Consider the following 22,643-nt stretch of genomic DNA (forward strand, 5'->3'; position numbering starts at 1 on the left):
GTGAGAATCACTAGAAAATACAGTCAGTTTGTTTTGGTCCAATAAATGTAATAGCATTGGACTAAAAATGGTACAAGGACTAATTAAGTCTTATGAGTAAGATGATGTATACATGCCAAGTTGTGGTAGGATGTATACTTTCATTTTTTAAAAAAGATTTATTTACTTATTTGAGAGGCAGAGACAGAGAGAGGTCTTCCATTCGCTGGTTCACTCCCCAGATGACCTCAGTGGCCAGAGCTGGGCCGATCTGAAGCCAGGAGCCAGGAGCTTCTTCCTGGTCTCCCAAGAGGTATGGGGTCCAAGGACTTGGACCATCATCTACTGCTTTCCCAGGCCATAGCAGAGAGCTGGATTGGAAGTGGAACAGTCGGGACTTGAACCAGCGTCCATATGGGATGCCGACACTGCAAGCAGTGGCTTTTCCCGCTATGCCACAGTGCCGGCCCCAGGATGTATACTTTCTGATCTTGGCATAATACTTCTTCCTATTTATTTATTTGGCAGGCAGAGTTAGACAGTGAGTGAGAGAGAGAGAGAAAGACAGAGAAAGGTCTTCCTTCCGTTGGTTCACCCCCACAAATGGCTGCTACGGCCAGCATGCTGCGCCGATCCGAAGCTAGGAGCCAGGTGCTTCCTTATGGTCTACCATGGGGGTGCAAGGCCCAAGGACTTGGACCATCCTCCACTGCACTCCCAGGCCACAGCAGAGAGCTGGACTGGAAGAGGAGCGACCGTGACAGAATCCGGCGCCCCAACTGGGACTAGAACCCAGTGTGCTGGCGCTGCAGGCAAAGGATTAGCCAAGTGAGCCGTGGCGCCGGCACTTCTTCCTATTTATAATGGATCTTCCTATTTAGAAAAATTAACCCAGCATAGCTTTTTAAAATTTTTTATTTGAAAGGCAGAGACACATATTTCATTCCCCTAAATGCTAAATAACAGAGCTAGGACTCAAACCTGGGCACTTGGATATGGGATGTGGGCATCCCCAACACTGTGACAAATGCCCATCCACAGCATAGCTTTGAAGAGAGGGATCTGTGTTTTAAAAAATACAACATTTTTTTTTTAATGTTAATTTAAAATGCTTTTCCTAGATGCTATCTTACTAACTTGTTTTCTCTTTTCAGCCTATCTCGATATAGATTGAAATTTAGTGCTGATAAAGTGGACACAATGATTGTTCAGGCTATTTGTAAGTATAGCACATGACAAAATCTAATCAGCTTGTCCATTCATGATGTTTTCCTACTATTAAAGTTGTAGCTTTTAAGATTTTGCTAAGAAAGAATAAGGAGGTCAGCTAGAATGTTTAATATGTAAAGGAGGTAAATTGGAAACAGAGGGGCTGACGCTGTGAGATGTAGTGGGTGAAGTTGCCACCTGCAGTGCCAGCATCCCATATGGGCGCAGGTTAGACTCCCGGCTGCTCCACTTCCTATCCAGCTCTCAGCTGTAGCCTGGGAAAGCAGTAGAAGATGTCCTTGGGCCCTTAGACCTGAGTGGGAGACAGATTAAGCCCCTGGCTCCTCGCTTCAGATCGGCACAGCTCTGGCTATTGGTGGCCAATCAGAAGGAACCAGAAGATGGAGAACCTCTCTCTCTCTCTCTCTCTCTCTGCCTCTCCTCTCTCTGTATAACTCTGCCTTTCAAATAAATTGATTTTAAAAAATAGGAAAAAACAGGCCGGTGTCGCAGCTTACTTGGGTAATCCTCTGCCTGCAGCGCCAGCACACCAGGTTCTTGTCCCAGTTGGGGCACCGGTTCTGTCATGGTTGCTCCTCTTCCAGTTCAGCTCTCTGCTGTGGCGCGGGAAGGCAGTGGAGGATGGCCCAAGTGCTTGGGCCCTGCACCCCCATGGGAGACCAGGAGGAAGCACCTGGCTTCTGGCTTTGGATCGGTGCAGCACGCCGGCTGAAGCGGCCATTTAGGGGGTGAAGGAAGACCTTTCTCTCTGTCTCTCAATATCTAATTCTGCCTGTCACAAAAAAAAAGAAAAAATAGGAAAAACAGAATAGAAAAAGGGTAAATTAGCAGTAACATGATAGAGATAATATAAACTGCATTATTAACATGTAGACCACTTTTTTCTCCTTAAAAAAAAAAAATTGAAGCTCTAATGAGATCTGATTGATTGTATATTTCTGTTGCCAGTTGGCTCTGTAGTAGTTTATGCCAAGTGATTTTTAAGAACATTAAAGTTTTAGCTCCCCCCTCCCCCTTTTTTTTTTTTTTTTTTTTTTGACATGCAGAGTGGATAGTGAGAGAGAGAGACAGAGAGAAAGGTCTTCCTTTTTGCCGTTGGTTCACCCTTCAATGGCCGCTGCAGCCGGCACATTGTGCTGATCCGAAGGCAGGAGCCAGGTGCTTCTCCTGGTCTCCCATGCGGGTGCAGGGCCCAAGCACTTGGGCCATCCTCCACTGCCTTCCCGGGCCATAGCAGAGAGCTGGCCTGGAAGAGGGGCAACTGGGATAGAATCCGGTGCCCCAACCGGGACTGGAACCTGGTGTGCTGGCGCCGCAAGGCAGAGGATTAGCCTGTTAAGCCACGGCGCTAGCCCAGCTTCCGCAATTTTAAAAATTGTTGGCCAGCATTTCTCTTCCATCTAAATATGTACCCAAAAGAGTTTCTTTCTCTTTAAATATTATTTATTAGAAAGGCAGAGATACAGAAAGGGAGAGAGATCTTCAAACTGCTGCTTTACTCCCCAAGTATCTGCAGCGGCCTGGACTAGGCCAGGCTGAAGACTGAGCCCAGGACTCCATCTTGGTCTTCCGTATCCATTTGGCAGACAGGAACCCAAGTACTGTAGCCATCACTTGCTGCCTTCCAGGGTATGTGTTAGCAGAAAGCTGGACCAGAAGCAAAGGAACCAGGACTCTCATCAGTGTGGGATACAGGCATCCCAAGTGGTGGCTTAACTGCTGTGCCACAGTGCCCACCCCCAAAAGAATTTAAATCAGTGATTCAGAATCCCTGTACTACCCATATTTATAGCAGTGTTATTTATAATAGCCAAAAGATGGGACAAAACCAAATATGCATTAACAGATGAATGGATAAACAAAACATGTCATATATGTATACTCTCTCTATATAGAATGGAATGAAGTTCTAGTCCATGTTATAATGGGACAAAACCGGGGCTGGCGTATGGCCTAGCAGGTTAAAGCCCTGGCCTATAGCACGGGCATCCCATGTGGCCATTGGTTTGAGTCCCAGCTGCTCCACTTTTGATCTAGCTCTCTGCTATGGCCTAGGAAAGCAGTAGAAGATGGCTCAAGTCCTTGGGCTCATGTACCTGCATGGGAAACCCGGAAGAAGCTCTGTCTCCTCGCTTCAAATCAACCCAGCTCCAGCTGATGCAGTCATTTGGGGGAGTGAACAGGGAGATGGAGGACACCTCTCTCTCTTTGCCTCTACCCCTGTGTAACTCTGCCTTTCAAATAAATAATAAATTAATCTTTTTAGACAAAAGGGACAAAACCTTGAAAGCATCCTAAGTGAAATAAGCCCTCAAAAAGGGCTTATATTGCATGATTCCTTGGTTTTTTAAGATTTATTTACTTATTTGAAAGGTAGGAACAGAAGTCTTCAGTACGCTAGTTCATTCCCCAAATGTCTGCCATGGCCAGGGCTGGGCCAGGCTAAGGCTTGGAGGGCCTCAAATACTCATGCCATCTTCTGCTGCTTCTCCAAGCACTTTAGCAGGGAGCTAGACTGTAAGTAGGGCAGCCAGAATTCGAACCTGTACCCATTGGGGATACTGGCACTGCAAATAGTGGCTTTACCCATGGTGCCACAATGTTGGCCCCACGATTCCATGTTTATAAAGTACCTGAAGTGAACAGATTCATAGAGGAGACAGCCAGTCTCTGAATTGGAGGCAGTGGAAATAGGGAATTATTTTATAATTTTTTCTTTTTAAAGACTATTTTTAAAAGATATATTTATTTATTTGAAAGGCAAAATTACAGAGAGGCAGAGGCATAAAGAGAGAGAGGTCTTCCATCCACTGGTTTACTCCCCAGATGACCATAATGACAGGAGCCCGGAGCATCATCTGGGTCTCCCACACTCCTGCAGGAGCCCAAGGACTTGGGCCATTTTCTGCTGCTTTACCAGGCTATAGCAGAGAGCTGGATTGGAGGTGGAGCAGCCAGGACTCAAACTGATGCCCATAAAGGGTGCCAGCACTGCAAGAGGCAGCTGCGCCAGCCAGCTATGCCACAACTCCAGCCCAGATTATTTATTTATTTGAAAGGCAATTACAGAGAGAGAGAGATCTCCCAAATGGCCACTGCAGTGGGTTTGGGCCAGGCTGCCACCAGGAGCCTAGAAACTCCATCATGGTCTTTCGTGTGGGTTTAGGGGCCCAAGCACTTGAGCCATCTTCTGCTGCTTTCCCAAACTCATTAGCTGGGAGCTGGATCAGAAGTTGAGAACCTAGGACTCAAACCAACGCCTTTATGGGATGCCAACATTGTAGGTGGTAGCTTAACCTGCTGTAGCACGATGCCAACCCCAGGAATTATTTTCTAGTAGCTGTCAAGTTTTCAGTTTATGATGATGAAAATATTCTGGAAATGAGCAGTGCTAATGGTTGCCAACATTGTGTATGTAATTGATGCCATTGTTATTGTGCGCTTGAAAATGGTGTTAAGAGGTAAATTTTATGGTTACATTTTACTACAGTAAATCCCTCTTAAGCTCCTCTTCTCACTTTAACCTGCAGCCTTGTTAGATGACTTGGATAAAGAACTGAACAACTACATTATGCGATGTAGAGAGTGGTATGGCTGGCACTTCCCTGAACTAGGAAAAATTATTTCAGATAACTTGACATACTGCAAGTGTCTACAGAAAGTTGGTAAGTAATTTGCTTATCTTTTTAAGGTATTGAAAATAACTAAATTTGGTTGCATCCCGAAAAATGAATTACAATAAAATTTTTCATAAAGTAAACAACTTTTTTAACAGTTTCTTTGTGTTCATGAGATACAGCCATTTAATAACTGTTAGACTTCAGAATGAATTCTAACTTGGATTTTGGTAGCCTGTGCAACAGAGAATGTGGTTCTCTAATTTGGTTTTTTCAATGTCATCTGGGAAATTTCACCATTAATAGGGGCAGCCGTGGACTTGGGTGAATCTTTAAGTTTCCAGCCCATTTCAGTACAGTTTACTGATTATTTAATAGTATTGTTAGTCCTTTGCTCAATATTTGCTCTCTTTTCTGAAATTTTCATTGGCTATTATGTCTAATTCTTACTCTGATTATTTTTTGGAGGGAGATGTGGGTGAAAATTTTATCTCTAAAGGAAAGCCTTTATTTATATAAGAAAACTACTAGGTCAAACTTGTGCACTTTTTGTTTTGTTTAGGCATCATTTTCATTGGCTTATCGCTACCCTTTTTTTTTTTTTTTTAACTGTTTTGGTGGATTTTATATAATTTGTTGAAGAGTGATTCTCCCTCATCCTCTGCCAACACTCCACAGGCGACAGGAAGAACTATGCCTCTGCCACACTCTCCGAACTACTGCCAGAAGAAGTTGAAGCAGAAGTGAAAGCAGCTGCAGAAATATCTATGGGAACAGAAGTTTCAGAAGAAGATATTTGCAACATTCTGCATCTTTGCACCCAGGTGTGTTATCCCTGTGGAAAGTCTAGGTGTGGTGCCAGCTGGAGAATACTGATTTTCTGATGGCGATGATGACGCTTACACTTGGGTTCACCTGATAACATAACATGAGGGTGTTCAGTCACTACCTCATCTGATGCCATCTTGATTTCAAGTACACATAAACAGGGAGATAAATACTAAAATGATGTAATTTGTATTCTTAGCATCATCTAATAATTAACCAAGAATCTATTAACATTCAGGGAAGTGTGACTGCATTTATGTTTATAGCCTGTGGTTATTCTTTGTACTGAATTTGAAGATAGCTATGCAAAAATCACAGGATAACACAGTGTCTAACCCTTGGAATTTTGAAACCTAAGAATAACATTGATGAAAAACATTTGCAAGCAGTATCCTAAGTGATTTACATACATTAGCTAATAAAATCCACAAAACAACCATTTTGTGGAATACTGACATCAGTAGTAAATTTGAATGTCTAGTCTTTGATAAATCAGGACTCCAGTATTGACAACATGTGAATTTGACACTGTTTCTTCCTAAAAGGTATTTGTGACTTATTTATTCCATATATTAGGTGATTGAAATCTCTGAATATAGAACCCAGCTCTATGAATATCTACAGAATCGCATGATGGCCATTGCACCTAACGTTACAGTCATGGTCGGGGAATTAGTTGGAGCACGGCTTATTGCTCATGCAGGTGACAGTTTTCATGTTACTTATAAACCTAAATGTTTGAATTTGTTTTCTCTCCAGGGTTTTATTTTATGTCTTGGAAGTAGTTATTAAACATTTTATGTGATAAAAGCAGATAAGTGACATATGGGTTTGGGCTAAGGGGCCAAGTGTTCAATGATGACATTTATTTTTTTGCCTGATTTCCTTTTGGATAATGAAGGCATCTTTAGTCACTACCTCTTCTGAGACACTTGTGGTCCATTGTCAGAAGTTTGGTATAGTTAATTGGAATAATCAAATGAATGCAGTAGGATATAATGAGTTAAATTTTCTTTTCTATCACTAATGCTGTTGTTATACCCTATTAAGTATCATCTAGATGGAAGTGTTTAAAACTAGAGTAACTGCTTTAGCTGTATCATTTTATCAGAAAATATTCCATTGATCTATCCTAGGATATAAGGTTAGCATCATTTGCTTTGGGGTTCTGGCATTGTGACATAGATGCTGTCATCCCCTATTGGCACTGGTTCCTGTCCTGACTGCTCCACTTCCCATCCAGGTCTCTGCCTGGGAACTGGGAAAGCAGCAAAAGATGGTTCAAGTACTTGGGTCCCTACCACCCATGTGGGAGACCTGGAAGTAGCTCCTGGCTTGAGCCTGGCACAGCCCAAGCCGTTGCAGCCTTTTGGGGAATGTACCAGTGGATGGAAGATCTCTCTCTCTAACTCTGCCTTTCAAATAATTAAGTAACTCTTTTAAAACAGAAAAATAATTTGATTTGGTTTCTTTATCTTTAGCCACATTTCATAGCTGTAGCTAAGTTTTAGCAGTGTGAGATGCAGAGTTTTAACAGAAGTGTGTTTGCACTTTAATCTTGTCTAGTGCTTGAATTTGTAGCCTTAATGTTGAATGTGTTTTCCTTTTTTAAAAAAAGATTTATTTATTTATTTATTTATTTAATTGAAAGGCAGAATTACAGAGAGAGCGAGCTTCCATCAACTGGTTCACTCCTGAAATGGTCAAATTGGCCATAGCTGGGGTAGGCCAAAGCCAGGAAGGAGCTTCTGGCAAGTCTCCCATATGAGTGCATGGGGCCCAAGCACTTGGGCCATCTTCTTATGCTTTCCCAGGAGCATTAACAGGGAGCTGGATCAGAAGTGGAGCAGCTGGGACTCAAACTGGTGCTCATATGGGCTCCTGGTGTCTCAGACCGCGGATTCCCGCTGCACCACAACGCCAGACCTTGAATGTGTTTTCTGACAGAATATATTCCGTGCAACAAACCCAACAAAGCAATCTCTTGCTGATGAGTATAGTTGTAGACACAGTTCTTCTGAATCTGTATCTGAAGTAAGCGTAAGTAAAGTATGGGTGATTGATCAGGTACTGCTGAAGTATCTAATAAGTCTGTGGTTAGTTGTATTCATATTTATTCATATCTGAAATAACAGAATATTTATTTAAAGCCCCAAATCTCAGAAAATCAGATTGGTTTGTGTGTGGATAAATACGTATGTGTGTTTCTATATTTATATCACCCTTGGGTTGGGGTGCTCATGGAATGTAGAATAGTAATACCACTCTTTAGGAAAATAAATAATATTATCACAGGCATGTATCACAAAAAGCCTTAGCTTATGTTAATGAGAGTCACAAATGAAAGAACTTTCAGTGAATTCTGTATTACAGAATCCTGAATTGTTTGTATTTTTTAATTATTATTACGATAGCTGTGTAAATAGAGCTGAAAGCCAGTGCTTATCATGTGGAACTTTTGAATGCTTGGAAGTACATCCTTTCCACCTACCTACTTTTTTCTGTTGTAGGTTCTCTTTTGAATTTAGCCAAGCATGCAGCTTCTACAGTTCAGATTCTTGGAGCAGAAAAGGCACTCTTCAGAGCCCTCAAGTCAAGACGGGATACCCCGAAGTACGGTCTCATTTATCATGCCTCTCTTGTGGGTCAGACAAGTCCTAAACACAAAGGGAAGGTGAGTTACAGGTTTTTTAAAGTTGGACTTCTTTTTCCCAAACAATACGCTTTTTCCCTGTCTTTACTGCATGTGAACTTTTTGTTGTCTTTTAGTAAATAGGGAATGATGTGTTCTTTAGTAAACACTATTTTTTTGTGCGCTGACATAAAAGATTAGTAGAAATTGTTGTCTGTCCTATTCAAATCATTTTAGGATCCTCCTTGTGAGTGTCCAACCAAAAGTATTCTGTGTGGCAAGAAAACCAATCTGACTGCATTTATGAACTGTGAAAAATATTTATACATACATTGGGTGAGACACTTTGCTAGACATTCACTGAATCTTTTAATAACCCACATGTTGTTATAACCCACATGCGTGTCTGTACTTTACAGATGATGAAACTGAGGCTTGGACAAGTCCTTTAATCTTTCTGTAAGATGAGCAATTCTGTTAAATCAAGCTAAAGTTTTATAAAATAAAGAGTTCAGTAAAATAAAATTAACTATGAGCTGGCAATGCCAGCATTCTCTATCAGAGCGCTATTTCCATCCTGGCTGCTTCACTTCTGATCCAGCTCCCTGCTGATGCGTCTGAGAAACCAGTGGTTGATGGTTCCAGGTGCTTGGTTCTATCTGTGTATCTGTGTCTTTCCTTTCAAATAAAGTGAGAATTAATAAACTTAAGAAGAAGTTCTTCAGAGAACTATTTGAAGACTGTTGTGGGGGAAAGGATACTTTTTTTTTCTTTTTTAAGATTTATTTCTTTATTTGAAAGAGCTACACAGAGAAGGAGAGGTAGAAAGAGAGCTGGATCAGAAGTGGAGCAGCCGGGTCTCGACCCAGCGCACATACAGGATGTCAGCACCGGAGGCAGCAGCCCTACCCACTATACCACAGCACCGACTTCTGTACTTGTTTTTGAATGGCCTTAAGGAGTATCACTGGTGTCTGGAGTAGAAACTAAAGGAAAACACTGGAATAACAGTTTGAGCTGCTTTCAGATAGGAACTGCTGGAAGAGCTCATTCACTGAACCATTGACAATGGAGATTAACGAGTTAGCTATCGCTTGCAAGATGCAAGTAGACGCATGATAGGTGACCTGACTCGTTTGACTCATACAAATCCTAGAATAAATGTGACGATTTTCTGCTATTTTCCCATGAATAAATTATTGAGATTTTTACATCTGTTTTTATAATATACTTTGACTGCTTGAAACTTACTGTTTTCTATTAGATTTCTCGAATGCTGGCAGCCAAAACTGTTTTGGCTATACGTTATGATGCTTTTGGTGAGGACTCCAGTTCTGCGATGGGAGTTGAAAATAGAGCCAAGCTAGAGGCCAGGTTGAGATCTCTGGAAGATAGAGGGGTAAGAACCACATCCTGATGTTTGCAGAATGTTACCTGTCAATAGTTAATGAACTATTCGTCATTTTATGTACTTTACCTGCTAAAAAATAATACATGATTATGCATTATAGTATGCATAGTATATTTTCTGTGTGCCTGCTAATAACAATTTCTCTTACTTACCAAGGAATATGTATTAAACAGTGTTCAGCGTTAAGATATGCTGTGCAAAGGAACAAAAAGCAAATTGGCAGCTGTTGCTGCTTGCTGGCCCAATGATTTTCTAGACAATGTATTATAAAAGATTATGACTTAGAATTTCATGAGTAATTTCCCATTTTCTTTTTAGATAAGAAAAATAAGTGGAACAGGGAAGGCATTAGCAAAAGCAGAAAAATATGAACACAAAAGGTGAGTACAGTTAGGGAGGGTGAATGAATAGTTTTTAAGTGTTCATTGTTAACAGCAATTTTTAAATTTTTTGATTACCAAGTAAAATTGTTTGCATTTATGTACCTGTTTTGATAAATATGCATTTTGGAATGGCTAAATTGAGCTGAAGGTCATAACAAATTGTCATCCTCCGTGGTCAGAACACTTAAGTCACCATTTTATACACCCTAATTTTCCTTACTATGTAATTTTCCATACACATCCATACTAATTTCTAGATTCTGTTAATAATTTTCCCTTTCTTAAAATTTTCTTTAGGAGTTACTTATTTGAAAATCAGACAGGGAGAGGGAGAGAAAGAAGGAATGGATTTTTTTTTTTTAAAACAGGCAGAGTTAGACAGTGAGAGAGAGACCGAGAGAAAGGTCTTCCTTCCATTGGTTCACCCCAAAATGGCTGCTATGGCCGTTGTGCGCCGATCCAAAGCCAGGAGCCAGGTGCTTCCTCCTGGTCTCCCATGCAGGTGCAGGGCCCAAGCACCTGGGCCATCCTCCTGCCTTCCCTGGCCACAGCAGAGAGCTAGACTGGAAGAGGAGTAACCGGGACAGAACCGGTGCCCCAACCAGGACTAGAACCTGGGGTGCCGGCGCCACAGGCGGAGGATTAGCCTAGTGAGCCGCGGTGTCGGCCAGGAATGGATCTTCCATCTGCTGGTTTACTCCCCAGATGATAGCAACCACTAAGTCTGGGCCAAGCCAAAGCCAAGAGCCAGGAGCTCCATCCTGGTGTCCCACATAAATGGCAGGGGCCCAAGCATTTGAACCATTTTCCTCTACTTTGCTGGGTGCAGGCATCTGGATCAGAAGTGGAGCATCTGTGACTTGAACTGGCACTCTGATGTAGGATGCTGGTGTCTCAAGCAGCAGCTTAATCTGCTGTACCACAGCGTAGCCCCCAGTAGTAATTATTTTTAGTTTGAAGTTCCCCCGTAGCATGACGTTATCATAAAGATAATGTTCAGAGTTGATGCACAATGAATTTTAAAAGACTGAAGACAGGTGTAAAATGGCTCCTAGGTGTGATGAAGTAGTTAAACCTCCCTGTCAGATTAACAAGGTTTGTGTGTGGAGTTCCTTCGGTTATTAGTTGAAATGGCGTTCAGTACTGGTGAGATTGTGATGAGAGTGTGGTGCAGCTCTTCTGGGAAACTGATGATGTGTGTCCAGCTCCTTAAAAATGTGCTAGTCGTTAACCCAATAAATTCTACTTTAGGGCTCCGAAAATCCTTTAAGCAATGCAGCAGTAAAGTCTTGTGGGTGGAGGGAGCGATATACAAAACACATCAGTTGTTAAAGGATATTATATGAGGACAGTAACATCTATATACCCAAGAGATGTTTTCCTACGTTCTGAAAAGATACTAAATATAATTGTTATGGGCATTTGCATTTTCTTCTGTAGATTTGCTGCTTTTCCCCTTCAAGTTTTCTGTAACTGCCATATATTCTATAATTTTTAAGGTTTATAATTTGCTGTCATTAGTTGAAAAACATGGATCTTTGATCTTAATTATAAATGTTTTTAACCTATAAAATTTATATTAACAATTCATAAGTCACCTACAAGGCCACATAAGAAAATAATCTGCAGCACTTTTTTTTTCTTTTCCAATTTTGTTTGAAAGGCAGAGAATGCCTGCAACAGCCAGGGCTGTGCCAGGTAAAAGCCTGGAACTCTATCCAGGTCTCCCATGTGGCTGGCAGAGACCCGTGTACTTGAGCCATCATCACCTGCTGCTCCCTGGGGCAGTATTAGCAGGAAGCTGACTTGGAAGCAGAGCGAGTAGTTCTGAGACTCAGAACTACAGGGACTCTGACTTGGCAACACAATCAAGGTGCCAGTTACCATCCTGCAGCTTGTTTAATGGAATTTTATGTTCCTGTACCTTTATGCTTACTGCTTAAATTCATGCACTTAAAGCACCAATTACGACAATCAGTTCTCATTTTGGGCATTGAATATTTCAGTATTTTCTTTCTCCTGTGTTAGAGCTAAAGGAAATCTTGGGTTTGGGGGGAAAAATACCCCATGCCTCTTAAGATCTTGTGGTGAAGCCTTAATGTAGTAAGCTTGGTTTCGATTTTTTTTTTTTTTAAATCCTTCCACTTAAATACCTAATGTTCTTCAAAGTTGTATTGGTTCAGTTTTTCGTTTGGGTTAGTCAGTTGTAAAGAAATTTCTCCATTTGTTTTGCCATGCCATAGTAACTACATTGATTACTAAATCAGAATTCACATAGCTCACCACTTCGTGAAAGTGATTGACCGACATCTCTTGAGAATTATTTCAGTTGCAGATATGTGTAGAGATTTTCTAAAACTCTGACTCTTTCAGTGAGGTGAAGACTTATGATCCTTCTGGTGATTCTACACTTCCAACCTGTTCTAAAAAGCGCAAAATAGAACAAGTAGATAATGCGGATGAAATTACTGAAAAGAAAGCAAAAAAAGCCAAGATTAAAATTAAAGGTTAGTTTGGTTTTTTGTAATGCCCTTTAATTCTTTACTTGTGTGATCACTCCCACATATATACCATTTGACTCATGTTGAAAGCTAAAGCTGCTTTGATCAGCTGTTATGTTCTCTGGGAATCGTTAGGATATTGTTAAATTTGTCAGACTTCACAGAGCAATGTGAACATCTTGAATATAGTATTATACTACATGTACCAAAATTCAGCGTTACCATAAGCAATATTTTGAGAATGAGAGTAGAAAAAACACGAGTATGTGCTTTCTTGATTGGTTCACTGAAAACTTGATAAATTTCTCAGTTTTCGTTAAAAATGAGTATAGAATTGGTGTAGTGGTTTTCTTTGTTCCTCTCACAGGGAATGGACTAAAGAGAAACATACTCAGTAGCCTGCCCTTGTGGTAATGATGTTGGATAGGTGCTCACCAGTGAATGAGGCTGGCTGTTGAAATTAAGAGTCATACCTCTGTTTATTTAGCATCTTCACATTACTCTAGCAAAAGTGAAGCATTAAAGCATTGATTGATTGATTCACTTGGTTTCTGAGTAACTTAGGGGTCAAAAGTAGACTGTTACCAAATAAGTGCTCTTGCCCCAAGAAGAGAATATATGAACACATCATTGAACTTCTCTGCTTCCGGTTACCCACTAAAGGCAATGAGACTGCTAACAGCATTAGTGGCGTTTGAAATGCCAAATTCTAGATCTATGTCATATATGCAATTAGCTTTTCAAACAGGCCTGGGTCCTTGCCACCCCCAATCTGCCATCCCAGTGTTCGGTCTCAGAAATGACAATTCCAGTTGCTTTTGCCATCAGCCTTCACATTCTTTTCATGACCCAAATCTATTTTGGCTGCAGATCCACTCAGTTCTGTTTTGAAAGCGTGTAGTAACCACGGAGGCACCCCGGTACCCCTTTGATCTCTGTTAAATTTGTTTCTTGCTCACTCTTCCCTAATCACACTGGCCTGCTTAGCTGTTCCCCCCCCCCCCCAAAAATAAATAAATAAATAAATAAAAGCACAAAAACCTTGGGATGTTAGCATGTATGCTTCCTATCGGGAATATTTCTCCTCTGGATAAAGTGCATCGTTCACTTCCTTGCCTCTCTTGGATGTTTTCCTGACCAGTCTGTCTCGTGTCCATATGTACTGCCATTCCCCTATATTCCCCTCCCTGCGTTGTTAATCCTTAGCCTCCCATTGCAATCAATGCACTTCATAAAGCAGGGACTTTAAATCCCAACAATCTAATGAGACAGATGTGCTTAGATGTTGTAGATGAGGATATGGAGGTTTACAAAGCTAGAGGGATTAGGGTAGGCCTTGAGAGACCTTTCCGGTTATAAAATGAACATAATACATTATATAGTTGACCAGATGGCAGAAAAAAACAGGGTTTGGAGGAGTAATGGGTGATGTTGATTGTTAATGTCTTTATACTTACACCTTCAGTTGAAGAAGAGGAGGAGGAGGAGGAAGACAAAGTATTAGTGGTAGAAGAGGAAACACCTGTGAAGAAGAAGAAGAAAAAGGATAAAAAGAAGCACATTAAGGAAGAACCCGTTTCTGAGGAAGAGCCATGCACCAGCACCGCAGTTCCTGTATGTCTGCTTTCAGTGACGTACTACTGCAGGCCAGGCCAGGGTCTCCCCGTCCAAATCAGCTCTCATCAGAAATGATCAGGCATTTTTAAAAATGTTTGTGTTGGTGGAGAAGTTTAATTTATTTACATACTGCGTTTATATTATGTAAAGCTATTTCTCACATTTATAGTCCTATTACAAAAGATGGTTTACTTTGAGAGAGGAAGAGAATATTTTTAGATTTCAACCTTTGCCCAATTTGTTTTCAAGAACAAAAGACTGCATTTTATAAGAAAAGGTTAATACCCAAAGAATTGCAGCTTTTTGACAGTGTTCTTGTTGCTTACTTTCAGAGTCCAGAGAAAAAGAAGAAAAAGAAAAAAAAGAAAGACAATGACAACTAATAGAAGGGAACTGTTATTCTCTGACCGGGACACATCAGCTTCAGTTGGGAGTGTACCAGAGATACCATCTGCAGTAACCAAGGGGTGATTGAGTAAAACAAAACGAATCATCCATCCATAGCTTTTCAAACCAATTTGTGTCTTGACATCAACTCTGTTAACCTTGTATAGCATTTCTTAGAGTCTTTGATAAACAAATAAAAATATTTTATTTGTATTAAAGCATTTCTGTGATCTCTATTTTAAGTAGAGAATCTTTGGGCTGACCTTTATTTGGCACCTCATGATTGCTTTGAACGTTGTAGCTAAAGTGAGAGTTGTTAGTGGTTAATTTGAAAGTTGGCCTTCTGGAAGGCAGTGATTGGGTAGACCAATTTAAGAGTCTTACTATTGGGTTTCTCTTGCTTTTCTTGAACATTTTTCTCTTCCCTCTTTTTTCTGCCTTTTTACTTAAAGATTTGCTTCTTATTCAAATTTTGAAACTAGGTGAGCAGAATTTTTTGGTATCTTTTTTTTTTTTTATTTTTTATTTTTGACAGGCAGAGTGGACAGTGAGAGAGAGACAGAGAGAAAGGTCTTCCTTTGCCGTTGGTTCACCCTCCAATGGCCGCCGCGGTAGCGCGCTGCGGCCGGCGCACCGCGCTGTTCCGATGGCAGGAGCCAGGTGCTTCTCCTGGTCTCCCATGGGGTGCAGAGCCCAAACACTTGGGCCATCCTCCACTGCACTCCCTGGCCACAGCAGAGAGCTGGCCTGGAAGAGGGGCAACCGGGACAGGATCGGTGCCCCGACCGGGACTAGAACCCGGTGTGCCGGCGCCGCAAGGCGGAGGATTAGCCTGTTGAGCCACGGCGCCGGCCAATTTTTTGGTATCTTAACAAAGGAAGAAAACAAGTCCATAACTTTGTTTGTGATTCTAGAAAGTATAGGAAAAATGTGATTTTAAAATGTAATAAGATAATATAAAATTATCTTAAACAATAGGGAATAAAAGGAAGAACAAGATGAGAAAAAGCAAAATGTTGACAAAAACTGGGTGTAAATCAGTACCTAGAGTATCCAAGAGAATTTTGTTTCTGAGATAGTGCTTCCTATACAGACAGAAACATGGTGCCGTGCAGTCCTTATAGCCGTGAGCTTCACAGTGGATCCTGCCTCCCTGAGCTGTGGGCATTGAGAGCCCAAGTCAGTTGAACTAGTTGGTGGATGGAAGAGACTAGAGTGACAGCAGCTGAGTTCTGCCTGCTCTTTCCATGTGACCACAGTCATTGTCAGCCCTACCTCAGTCACCTCCTTTCTAAGTCCCAGTTACTGGTCAGCTTTAGTCAAACGGTGGTTTGTGGAAAATGAGATGACAGATTTTTAGAGTTGTAAATAAATTTTGTGTTTAGATTGGCTTGATGCCATACTTTGGCAAAACAATGAAATAAAGCTGGTTATCTTGTACAGGGAAAACATTTTCATTTTGCATCACCCAGTAGTATCCCAGACAGACTATTGATTTTGGGAAAATAATAAATGAATCTATTTTTCTAAAGATTTATTTATTTATTCAAAAGTCGGAATTACACAGAGAAGGAGAGGCAGAGACAGAGAGAGGTCTTCCATCTGTTGGTTCACTCCCCAATTGGCCGCAACAGCCAGAGCTGCACCGATCCTGAGCCAGGAGCCAGAAGTTTCTTCCAGGTCTCCTACATGAGTGCAGGGGCCCAGAGACTTGGGCGATCTTCTAGAGCTTTTCCAGGCCATAGCAGAGAGCTAGATCAGAAGTGGAGCAGCCAGGACTCAAACTGGCACCCATATGTGATGCTGGCACTGTAGGCGGCTGCTTTACCCACTATGCCACAGTGCCAGCCCCATAACATCTATTTTTAACAGCTTTTGTTGAGAATGACCCACACACCTACTAAGGGCAGCATAGTCAGAAACTACATCTGAAATAAACTAGACTTTGAAAATACTGTCCAATAAACTGATCATTTTGTATAATCTATGTATGTGGTAAAACCTAGTTAAATCACGTAGCTCTCAGCTTTTTTCTTCTTTTCAAATTTGGTTATTTGAAAATGGAGAGTTAACAGAAATCTTCAGTTGCTAGTTCACTCTCCAAATGACTGCAATGATTAGGGTTGGGCAAGGCCAAAGCCAGGAGCATGGAACTCCATCTAGGTCTCTGTCTCTCTCTCTCTCTCTCTCTGTAAAACTACCTATCAAATAAATTAATTTTTTAAAAAAGTGGAGCAAGCAGGACTGGAGCCAGCACCCATATGGGATTCCAGTGTCACAGGCAGCGAGCAGCTTTACTTGCTATGGCACAACACTGGCCCCTGAACTCACTTTTTCTTTTTCTTTTTCTCCCTTCCTTCCTTTTTTCTTTCTTTCCTTCTTTCCCTCCTCCCTCCCTTCGTTCCTTCCTTCTCTCCTCCCTCCCTCTCTCCCTTCCCTTCTTTCATCTTCCATCTGCTGGTTTACCCTCCAAAGCCATAATGGCCAGGGCTGGGCCTGGTTGAAGCCAGGAGCTTCTTCCGGGTCTCCCACATGAGTGCATATTCTCAATCCAACTCCCTGCTAACAGTCTGGGAAAGCAATGGAAGATGGCCCGAGTGTTTGGGCCCCTGCCAACCATGTGGGAGACTCATGAAGCTCTTGGCTTCTGCCTAGCCAGCAGTTGTGGCCATCTGGGGAGTGAACTAGCAGATGGAAGATCTTATCTCTTCCTCTCTGTAACTTCTTATTTTCAAGATAAATAAGTCTTTTTTTAAAAAAAGTGGAGCAGCTGGGCCTTGAACAGGTGCCTGTATGGGATGCTGGGGATGCAGTCGGCAGCTTAGTGTGCTGCAGCACAGCACCTTCCCCTGCACTGGCATTTAAGGCATGAGTTCAAGTGGTTTATTGGAATGATTCTCGAAACTTCGGTAGGAATTAGAAACACCTGGAGAAATGTTTTAACAGGTTTCTGTTTCCGTAAGTGATATAGGACATAAGTAGTTGCATTTTTGGTCAGTTCCCAGCTGATGGTGGTTGAGGGGCAGCACCTTGACCATTGTAGTAAGAAGATTCCCTTCTAACTTGCCTAGCTATGGGATTCCCCAAACTAGAACCTAACTTGATGGCAAAGAAGTCAGCTTGGGTGTTGTGGTAAAATGAGTCCCCAGTAGCAGCTTCAGGCCTCAGCTGTGCTTTTCTCGGACTCTAGTGTCTGCTTCACACTGTTCCTGCAAGGAGAGGGCAAGCCTGTGTGGAAGTAGGAGCTACGGGCATCAGCATTGCTTCCTGTCCATAGCATTAACTTCTGACGGGATGAATATAATTGCCGATCCTGCAAGTGTTGCATGGACTGTGTGTGTTTCTGAGCAGAACAGCAGGCTTTAAACAGCTGCAGCAAAAAGCAGAGGGGCTGTGCAGAAGCGTCTTGAAAGACACGTCAGTTGTGGATCAGCCCAGACCTTGTGCAGGTGACTGGGCAGTTCCCAGACTGGTTCCTGTTGACTCGGGAGATGCTAGGAAAGTGTTCTTAACAGCTCACCATCTTTTCATGTCCAAGTATCTACTACTACTTAGAATTTTCCTTTGAGATACTTCATAGTCTGTTGTGCTTGTTGCTGGTTTTATTGCAAATATAAAACTGCAGTCAGGGGCGGGCATTGTGGCACAGCAGGTTTAATTACGGCTTGGGGCGTGTGTATCGTGTATCAGAATGCCTGGGTTAAGTCCCAGCTACTCTGCACTTCCTGCTGGTGCACCTGCGGAGTAGTAGATGATGAGCCAGGTACCTGGGCCCCTGGCTTGGGAACTTGGGCAGTGAACCAGTGAATGGAGGATTCCCACCTGCACCATCAGTCTGCCTTTCATATAAGTCAGTCTTAAAAACCCAGTTGATTGATGCCTTTGTACTTCTATTTCCGTAGCATAAATTACTAGCTGCAGAGTTACTGTGTCAAAGGGGCTATCAGTGTGGTGAAAGTTTGCCTCAGAAGACATAATATGTGCTCCAGCCAGTAGCATTGAGAAAGCTCCAGGGTAGGATGTGACAGTGCTTGAGACACCTGCATCTCATACAGAGTGCCTGGGTTCGAGTCCCAGCTCTGCTCGTGATCAGCTTCTTGCTAATGTACACCCTGGGAGACAGAGGATGATGGCTCAAGTAATTGAGTCCCTGCCACCTATGTGAGAGACATTGAATTCCTGGCTTTGGCACCAGCTGAGGCCCACTGCAGGCATTTGAGGAGTGAACTAGCAGATGGGATGACTTGTTTGTGTGTGTGCACTTGCTCACTCTCTTTGCCTTCAAAGTAAATTTTTTTAAAAAGCTATTTCAGCTATCTTTATAGCATCTCTCTCCCATCTCCACTCGTTAGCACAGTTTTGTACATAGTTACAAGTAGTTCTTTTAAAATATTAAAATATTTAAAACTTCTGACAATTCTGTAGTCCAAATATGTATACAAAAAGATTCCACTTTACCAATACAGCATTGGAATCATTCAAGATCATATACTCTTACCCAACGTTTTGCCACTAACCAAAGCAGGAATTTGTGTAGATAGAAAAAAGATAACCCTTCAACAGTGAGGTCTTACTGGAAATAAGTTTCCCTCTTCTATGGCCATGTTCTCCAACAGCAAAATTAAGTATTTACCAAGACCTTGTGGTCCATGAAGCCTAATATTCTTAAACTCGGGCCCTTTTCTGACCCTTGTTTTGGATTGAGGAATTTCACAGTCAGATATGATATGTGAACCATTATTTATCCTAGTTTCAAAACACAACATATCTTGGGGCCATCCACTGGGAGCTCAGCATTGCCTTCAGGGAATGGTAGTGTTGGATTTTTTGAAGCTGTGATTAGAGTGCCGTGGTTGTGGATGAGAATAGTGGTAACTTTTAAAGACGCCTGCCCTTGGGAAGAAGAGCCTGATGTCTGTGCTTGGAAGCGCTTCAGCAAACCCTGTAGCTAGAAGAAATAGGATAAAAAAGTAAGCATTTGTTACAAGTGGTGGTGGGAATATGGATGTCCATTTTACTAATCTCCCCTGTTTTCATCCCAGGATGCTTGAAATTATAGTAAGAGGTCTTATTTTTTAAAAGCCAGAAAATTCTATTTATTTTGCTTTAATCCTAAGTTCTTTGTATCTGGAAATTTCCTTAAAGTTCTTTATCAGCAATTTTCTGAGACACCCATGTGGGGCAGGCCCTTGTGAACACAGCCAGGAGCAGCAGAGGAGAGCAGCAGCTGCGCGTGGAGCGTTCCCTGTAAGGACCTCTGCCCTCAAACCCGCCCAAAGAACAAGTCTTGTCATTTCAGTCCCTTCTTGAGGAAGAGGCCCTGCAAGGAAGCTGAAGTGGGATGAGAATTCCGGAAATTTTGAAAACAAAAGCTGTGAAGTAGAACTTGAGTGCCATCATCACTCTCTTCCTACCTGCTCTGCCAGCCATTTTGAAGAAAGTAGGAAGGGAAAAACCAAAATACAAGGGTATTTCAAAAAGGTCATGGAAAATGTAATTGAGAGACAGGCGATTGGTGCAGTGGTTAAGGCGCTGCTTGGGACTCCCACATCCCATATTGGGGATCTTGGGTTCAAGTTACGGTCCTGCTTCCAGTCCAGCTTCCTGCTAATGTGGACTCTGGGAGGCAGCAAGTGATAACTCAGGTTCTTCAAGTGGGAGCTCAAGTTCAGGTCCCTGCCATCATGAGAGCCCCGGATTGAGTTCTGGGCCCCCTGCTTCACCTTGGCCCCACCCAGATTGTTCTAGACATTTGGGGGGTGACCCAGCAGATGGAGGAGTCTCCTCCTAGTTTTCAAATATATAAAATGGAATTGAGAGATGTTTGTTGTGGTTCTACAGTTTCTGAAATCCATGCATTTGTATCATAGGCATCTTCTGTGAACTTTGTGAAGACAGCACCTCCCTGCTCCCCCAGCAGAATCTAGACCCTGGCAGGTGACAGAGTTGGAAGTAAAGCCACATGTTATTGTATCCCATCTCCCCGCCTCTGGGCTTTGGCGGTTTGGTACTCGCCCAGAGAGCCATCTGTGCCTTCCAAGCATGAGGAGGTCACAGTGTGCTTTCTGGGGGCCTCGTGAAGGTGCCGCCTTAGCCGGAGCAGAGAAGCAGGGAGACCTTGGTTCCTAGCAAGGGTAAATGTGCCTGGCTCCAGGAAAAGACTCAAACAAGAAATGAATCTATTTCTGTCCAAAAATCTGCCAGGCCAGCAGCATGCTAATAACAAGCTGGGCATGATGGGGAGGCCACAAGCCGACCTTCGGAATGGGAAGAGCCCTGCGCGTGGTCAGAGAAAATGACACACACGGGAGTGCTGCATCAGCCGAAAGACGCGATGTGAAGTACCGGCGCTGTGGGTAGGAGCTGGTTTCACCGCTTGCCAGTCCATGCCCTTGGCAGCATCCACCTGCACCCTCTCTCAGCCTCAGTTTCTTCATCTGGAAAGTGGAACTAATGACCTGTTTATCTTATGGGGCTCTTGGACACTCATAATTTATGCAGAAGTTCCTTGTAAAACAACAGCAGCATTACTGCTACAAATCTGCTCTACTTAGCAAATGAGAGGAAGCAAGTCCGTGGGGGCAGGGGCGTTGGGGACCTTCTGTGGCCGTTTTCTCTGGTTTCTGGGCACAGCTTGATGACAGTCCTCACCCTTGCGGTTGGTTGTGGCCATGGGACGGAGCACTGCTCAGGTGGCAGTGACACAGGTCCCCTGGAGGCCTGCTCCGTGAAAATGTCCCACTGCACCCAGTGCTGTAGCCCCTGCTCACTGGTGGCTCAGTGCAGGCCTGGTGGCCACAGCTGTGAGGTGTTAAATGTAGAGAAGCCCTAGAATAGAAGAAATGTGGAGCCCTGATTCACCAGTGGTGTGATCCCACAGATCAGGAACATTGTCTCGGACTGGAAGAACAGTAAACCGTTGTCATGTTTGAACATAAGGTAGAACTCTGTTACAATTGCCAATATTTGGCTGGCTTTGGCCTCTCAAACTGATACTTCCATATGGCCCAACGCAATAGCTATTCTGGTTTGTTTCAGCACCTAGGGTAACCATAATACACCATCTTAGAGTAAATCTGCTCCCCCCTTTTTAAAGACATTTAATTATTTGAAAGAATGACAGATACTTTCCATCTGCTGGTTTGCTCCCCAGATTCCTGCAGCAGCTGGAACTGAGCCAAGCAGGAGCCAGGAGCTCCAGCCAGGACCTTTATGTAGGTGGCAGGGACCCAAGTACTTCAGCCATTATCTGCTGCATCACAGACATATTACCAGGAAGCCGGATTGGAAGCAGAAGTGGGACTCAAGTCCAGGCACTCCAACATGGGATATGAGGACTCCAAGTGTTGGCTTAATCCACCGTGTCAAACACCTGCCTGCCCCAGCGGAAATCTTTTTAACAGATTTTTTTTTTTTCCAAAAGTGAGAAAGGAAATTAGGATTCTTCAGTTTGTGGATTGTAAACTGCCTGCCTTTGGTTCAGATTTGGTGCAAATATAATTGATTGGCTCTGCAAAATGTTGGTAATTTTAAAAATTAAGTTCATTATTGAATCAAATGTGTCTATATCTTACTATCATACTGCTAAAAATATTTTTTTATTTTTGTTTTGTATTTACTTGAAAGACACAGAGGGAGCTCTTCCATCCCCTGATTCATTTTCCAAATGCTTGGCAGTAGGAGTTGAGCCAGGCCAGAGCCAGGAGCCTGGAACTCAGTTTGGGCAGAGACAAGCACTTGACCCACCTCCTGCTGCCTCCCAAGGTGCAGCACGTTAGCAGGAAGCTAGGATCAGAAGGGGAGGCCAGGACTCAAACCCAGGAGCTCCACTGTGGGATATGGGCATCCTAAGCCGCATCCTGCGTGCTGGGACAGATGCCCGCCCTGGTCATTTGTTTTTTTGACCTTGAGTAGCAAAGAAAAAAAAATAGAAAACCAAACTAAACAAAGCCAAAGGAACAAGGTTCCTTTAATAAACAAAGGATTAAACTGTTTAGGTCTTGAGACAGGAGCAGAGAGAAAGATTTATAACTATGATTTGAGGAAGTTCTCTAAAAC

General features: G+C 42.6%; 1 protein-coding gene and 2 non-coding genes across 5 annotated transcripts in view; all 3 read left to right on the forward strand.

Annotated features, from left to right (window-relative positions):
• Window positions 1-14,761, forward strand: part of NOP58 (NOP58 ribonucleoprotein) — a 34,781-nt gene extending 20,020 nt beyond the window's left edge. For all 3 annotated transcript variants that reach the window (XM_062190031.1, XM_062190032.1, XM_062190033.1), the window contains 10 exons: window positions 1,134-1,198; window positions 4,740-4,874; window positions 5,505-5,650; window positions 6,231-6,357; window positions 8,165-8,328; window positions 9,551-9,685; window positions 10,016-10,077; window positions 12,454-12,587; window positions 14,047-14,195; window positions 14,531-14,761. In XM_062190031.1, coding sequence (XP_062046015.1) covers window positions 1,134-1,198; window positions 4,740-4,874; window positions 5,505-5,650; window positions 6,231-6,357; window positions 8,165-8,328; window positions 9,551-9,685; window positions 10,016-10,077; window positions 12,454-12,587; window positions 14,047-14,195; window positions 14,531-14,581 — 1,168 coding nt within the window. In that variant the 3' untranslated portion in view covers window positions 14,582-14,761. The remainder of the gene's footprint in view (window positions 1-1,133; window positions 1,199-4,739; window positions 4,875-5,504; window positions 5,651-6,230; window positions 6,358-8,164; window positions 8,329-9,550; window positions 9,686-10,015; window positions 10,078-12,453; window positions 12,588-14,046; window positions 14,196-14,530) is intronic.
• On the forward strand, window positions 5,708-5,792 carry LOC133768733 (small nucleolar RNA SNORD11B). The gene has a single exon (XR_009867063.1). It is a non-coding gene; the product is annotated as a small nucleolar RNA SNORD11B (small nucleolar RNA).
• Window positions 6,503-6,586, forward strand: LOC133768727 (small nucleolar RNA SNORD11). The gene has a single exon (XR_009867062.1). It is a non-coding gene; the product is annotated as a small nucleolar RNA SNORD11 (small nucleolar RNA).
• Window positions 14,762-22,643: the final 7,882 nt, after the last annotated feature.

The sequence above is a fragment of the Lepus europaeus genome, chromosome 1 (genome assembly GCF_033115175.1).
Source record: "Lepus europaeus isolate LE1 chromosome 1, mLepTim1.pri, whole genome shotgun sequence".
Taxonomy (NCBI): domain Eukaryota; kingdom Metazoa; phylum Chordata; class Mammalia; order Lagomorpha; family Leporidae; genus Lepus; species Lepus europaeus.